The sequence below is a fragment of the Cololabis saira genome, chromosome 15 (assembly GCF_033807715.1).
Source record: "Cololabis saira isolate AMF1-May2022 chromosome 15, fColSai1.1, whole genome shotgun sequence".
NCBI lineage: Eukaryota > Metazoa > Chordata > Actinopteri > Beloniformes > Belonidae > Cololabis > Cololabis saira.
In genome coordinates this window covers 30,481,401-30,485,345 of record NC_084601.1, presented here as the reverse complement: position 1 = coordinate 30,485,345, position 3,945 = coordinate 30,481,401, and the positions used below count along the sequence as shown (strand labels likewise).

General features: G+C 44.0%; 1 protein-coding gene across 1 annotated transcript; it reads right to left on the bottom strand.

Moving 5' to 3' along the window:
- Nucleotides 1–323: 323 nt before the first annotated feature.
- LOC133460632 (tubulin alpha-1B chain-like) lies at nt 324–3,556 on the bottom strand. The gene is made up of 4 exons (XM_061741307.1): nt 3,513–3,556; nt 2,020–2,242; nt 1,471–1,619; nt 324–1,400 (listed from the first exon to the last, which is right to left on the bottom strand). Exons 1-4 carry the CDS (start codon nt 3,513–3,515, stop codon nt 420–422), a joined length of 1,356 nt encoding a protein of 451 aa, XP_061597291.1. The 5' UTR covers nt 3,516–3,556; the 3' UTR covers nt 324–419.
- Nucleotides 3,557–3,945: the final 389 nt, after the last annotated feature.

Genomic DNA, 3,945 nt, shown 5'->3' with positions numbered 1-3,945 from the left:
AGTTACAGTTAGATCTGCAGCAGAAATCAGTTAAAAGGTTAACTGATTTCAGATTTTGAAGGGGGACTAAAGTGAGTTTTGTTTAATATGACACTGATCTAAGAGCCTACAGAGAGGGTGGAGTCAAGTGTCAGACCCCCCCCTAAAAGCTGCTATTATGAAACGGTAGCATTTCAGCACTTCCGTGAATGAGCTTAAAAGTGAAACATTGACAAATTCACTTTAATTAAGATTTCCACACTTAACACATTTCAGATGCCAAACTCAAACAAACAAACATCAACTGCATTTCCGTCATGAACACAAACAAACATCAACTGCATTTCCGTCATGAACACAAAACTTGAGAACTGGCTGACGGATGTTCAAGGATCTAATTCTCCTCTTTCGTCCTCCTTTCCGACGCTGCCGCTTACGTCTTAATATTCCCCTGCCTCTTCCTCTCCTCCATCATCAACGCTGTCAACTCCCACCTCCTCGTAATCCTTCTCCAGAGCCGCCATGTCCTCCCGGGCCTCGGAGAACTCCCCCTCCTCCATCCCCTCCCCCACGTACCAGTGGACGAAGGCCCGCTTGGCGTACATCAGGTCAAACTTGTGGTTGAGCCGAGCCCAGGCCTCGGCGATGGCGGTGGTGTTGCTCAGCATGCACAAAGCCCTCTGCACCTTGGCCAGGTCTCCCCCGGGAACCACGGTGGGGGGCTGGTAGTTGATGCCCACCTTGAAGCCGGTGGGGCACCAGTCCACGAACTGGATGCTGCGCTTGGTTTTGATGGTTGCTATGGCGGCGTTGACGTCTTTGGGCACCACGTCTCCGCGGTACAGCAGGCAGCAGGCCATGTACTTGCCGTGGCGAGGGTCGCACTTCACCATCTGGTTGGCCGGCTCGAAGCAGGCGTTGGTGATCTCAGCTACGGTCAGCTGCTCGTGGTAGGCCTTCTCCGCCGAGATGACGGGGGCGTAGGTGGCCAGAGGGAAGTGGATCCGGGGATACGGCACCAGGTTGGTCTGGAACTCCGTCAGATCCACGTTGAGGGCGCCGGCGAAGCGGAGGGAGGCGGTGATGGAGGACACGATCTGACTGATGAGCCGGTTCAGGTTGGTGTAGGTGGGACGCTCGATGTCCAGGTTCCTGCGGCAGATGTCGTAGATGGCCTCGTTGTCCACCATGAAGGCGCAGTCGGAGTGCTCCAGGGTGGTGTGGGTGGTCAGGACGGAGTTGTACGGCTCCACCACCGCTGTGGACACCTGGGGGGCCGGGTAGATGGAGAACTCCAGCTTGGACTTCTTGCCGTAGTCCACGGACAGACGCTCCATCAGCAGGGAGGTGAAACCAGAGCCGGTGCCCCCGCCGAAGCTGTGGAACACCAGGAAGCCCTGCAGGCCGGTGCACTGGTCCGCCTGTCCACAGAGAAAACCGTGAGAAAACAGTCGATGCCTTGGAGGTGAAAACCACTTGAGATGAACTCACCAGTTTCCGGATCCGGTCCAGAACCAGGTCTATGATCTCTTTCCCGATGGTGTAGTGTCCGCGGGCGTAGTTGTTGGCAGCATCCTCCTTGCCAGTGATCAGCTGCTCGGGGTGGAACAGCTGACGGTAGGTCCCCGACCGCACCTCATCTGAAAGAGAGGGGGGGGACAAAGGCCTGAAAATGTTAAACTTTACTGTCTCAGAACACACACAAACACACATATATATAACATTACACTGGAAATTATAAAAAAAAAAAAAGATAATTATTAAGATGGGACAATGCATATTGATGGCCACCAATCCTTCAGATTTGTTCACAATAATTCTGTTATGTTCTGTTCTGTAAATGTTTTCCAATAAGTTATGCTCTGTGTCTTAATTCATAGTCATTTTAAAATTGTAAAATTGAATTTGTGTCTGAGGTTGGGCCCGTGGGGAGGGGTTAGTTCCAACAAGAACTTTATCCTACTTTCACCCCTGGTCAGCAGTTTCAAATCATTAAAATGTGATGTGCTCAGACTGAAAAGCAGCAGAACTGATCATCACCGATGACGGTGGGCTCCAGGTCCACAAAGACGGCTCTCGGCACGTGTTTTCCAGCTCCAGTTTCACTGAAGAAGGTGTTGAAGGAGTCGTCTCCTCCGCCGACTGTCTTGTCACTTCGGGTCTGTCCGTCCGGCTGGATGCCGTGCTCCAGGCAGTAAAGCTCCCAGCATGCATTTCCAATCTGAACACCGGCCTGGCCCACGTGCACCGAGATACACTCACGCTGGGAATTTCAGGAGAAGACAAGAGAAACACTTTAGACTGAAAGATTATACGCAAAACAATTAAATTACTATAAAAAGAAAAAATATACATACATTATATAAAAATTAAAATATAAAATTAAAAGATTATACGCAAAAAATTTAAATAACTTTAAAAAAAATTATACACACACACATATATGAAAAATAATAAAATTTAAAATAAATTTAAAAAAAAATTGCCGTTTTTCTGAATTAACGATATAACATTTTAATTAAAAAATAAATCTGCTCTGTTTTTCCTCAAAACTTGCACGAAGATTCATTCACTTGAGAGCTCGATTTCATGGAAGCAAACATGTTCCTGTCCAGTTTAATCCAGTTTTATTTTGGTTTGAAACATTAGGAGATACTCTTGTCTTTAAGTTATATCGATGGTTTTGTTATTAGTTTGTCGACTTTGCGCAGAAACCTCAGGACTTTGCGGTTATTCAGACGGAAAGCCCATTCTGATCTGCTGGAGTAGCAAACAAAACAAAACTTGTGCCCCTTTTATCAGCAGGTGCTTTTTGTGTCAGTTAGGCTTCACTTTAGCATCAAGACACTTTCTACTGCCGTTAAACTTTAACCATAAACTTTAACCGTTAAAGTCCGAAGCGCTGGACGTTTACAAGGTCTCGGCGAGACGCCTTCAAGATAAAAGCACTAAATATCTGTCTGCTTAAAACATAATAAAATAAAAGCCTGGCTTTAAAAGAACGTTAATGAGTTAATAATGTAAATGGCCTTTAAAATGAGTAGAGTATTTCTATAAATGTGTTTTATGTTTTCTCATTAACGTTCTTTAAAGCCAGGCTTTTATTTGTTATGTTTTAAGCAGACAGATATTTAGTGCTTTTATTTTGAAGGCGTCTCGCCGAGTGAGGAAAAACAGCAGATTATTTTTTCCATTAAAATGTTATATCGTTAATTCAGAAAAACAGAGCAATTTGTTTTTTCTCAAGTGAATGAAATACATTTCCGTAGGAAAGTTCTCATGACTAAACTGAAATTTAGGCTTCGGCCTTTTGGGCGTTGGTTTAAAAAAAATACACATTTACAATGAAAAGAAAAGCATCTCTGTATCAAACACGAACCCTGTTTAACAGCAGAGAAATTTAATTTTACATTACGTTATCAGATTCAATGTCAAAGAAAAATTGATGACGCATTTTAACAAAGAAATTGACACGAGGTGAGAAAGTTTCAACTTTTGAATCGAAATAAACCTGACAATTAAGAAACACTTACCATGTTTGCTGTATTAAGGTGGAAAAAAGGCAAGTAGATAAAAGTTTCGCTACGCAGACAGACGTTAAAGCGTCTCTATGGCAACTGTGACTGGAACCGTTGGGCGGAGATATTTATACTCGCCCAACAACCGGAAGTTCGTTCTTTCACCTGATTGGTCGCTGTTTCTTTGCCGTTAATTGCATCACGTTAGTAACACGTTAGTTACGTTATACTTAGTTACATTTACACTGCGTCTAACAAACAGCTTCGTAGTTCCCTGGTTGCTGCAGCATGAAACAAAGAGCCACATTGTTGATTTATAATATCTTTCATTTTAAGTTGTTGCCGTATTTAAACCCACACAGCTTTTCATCTGTTAACTACGATGGAGTATTACGGCAAAAAAAAAGGAAATTACGAAAATAAAGTCATAATAATATGAGAATAAAGT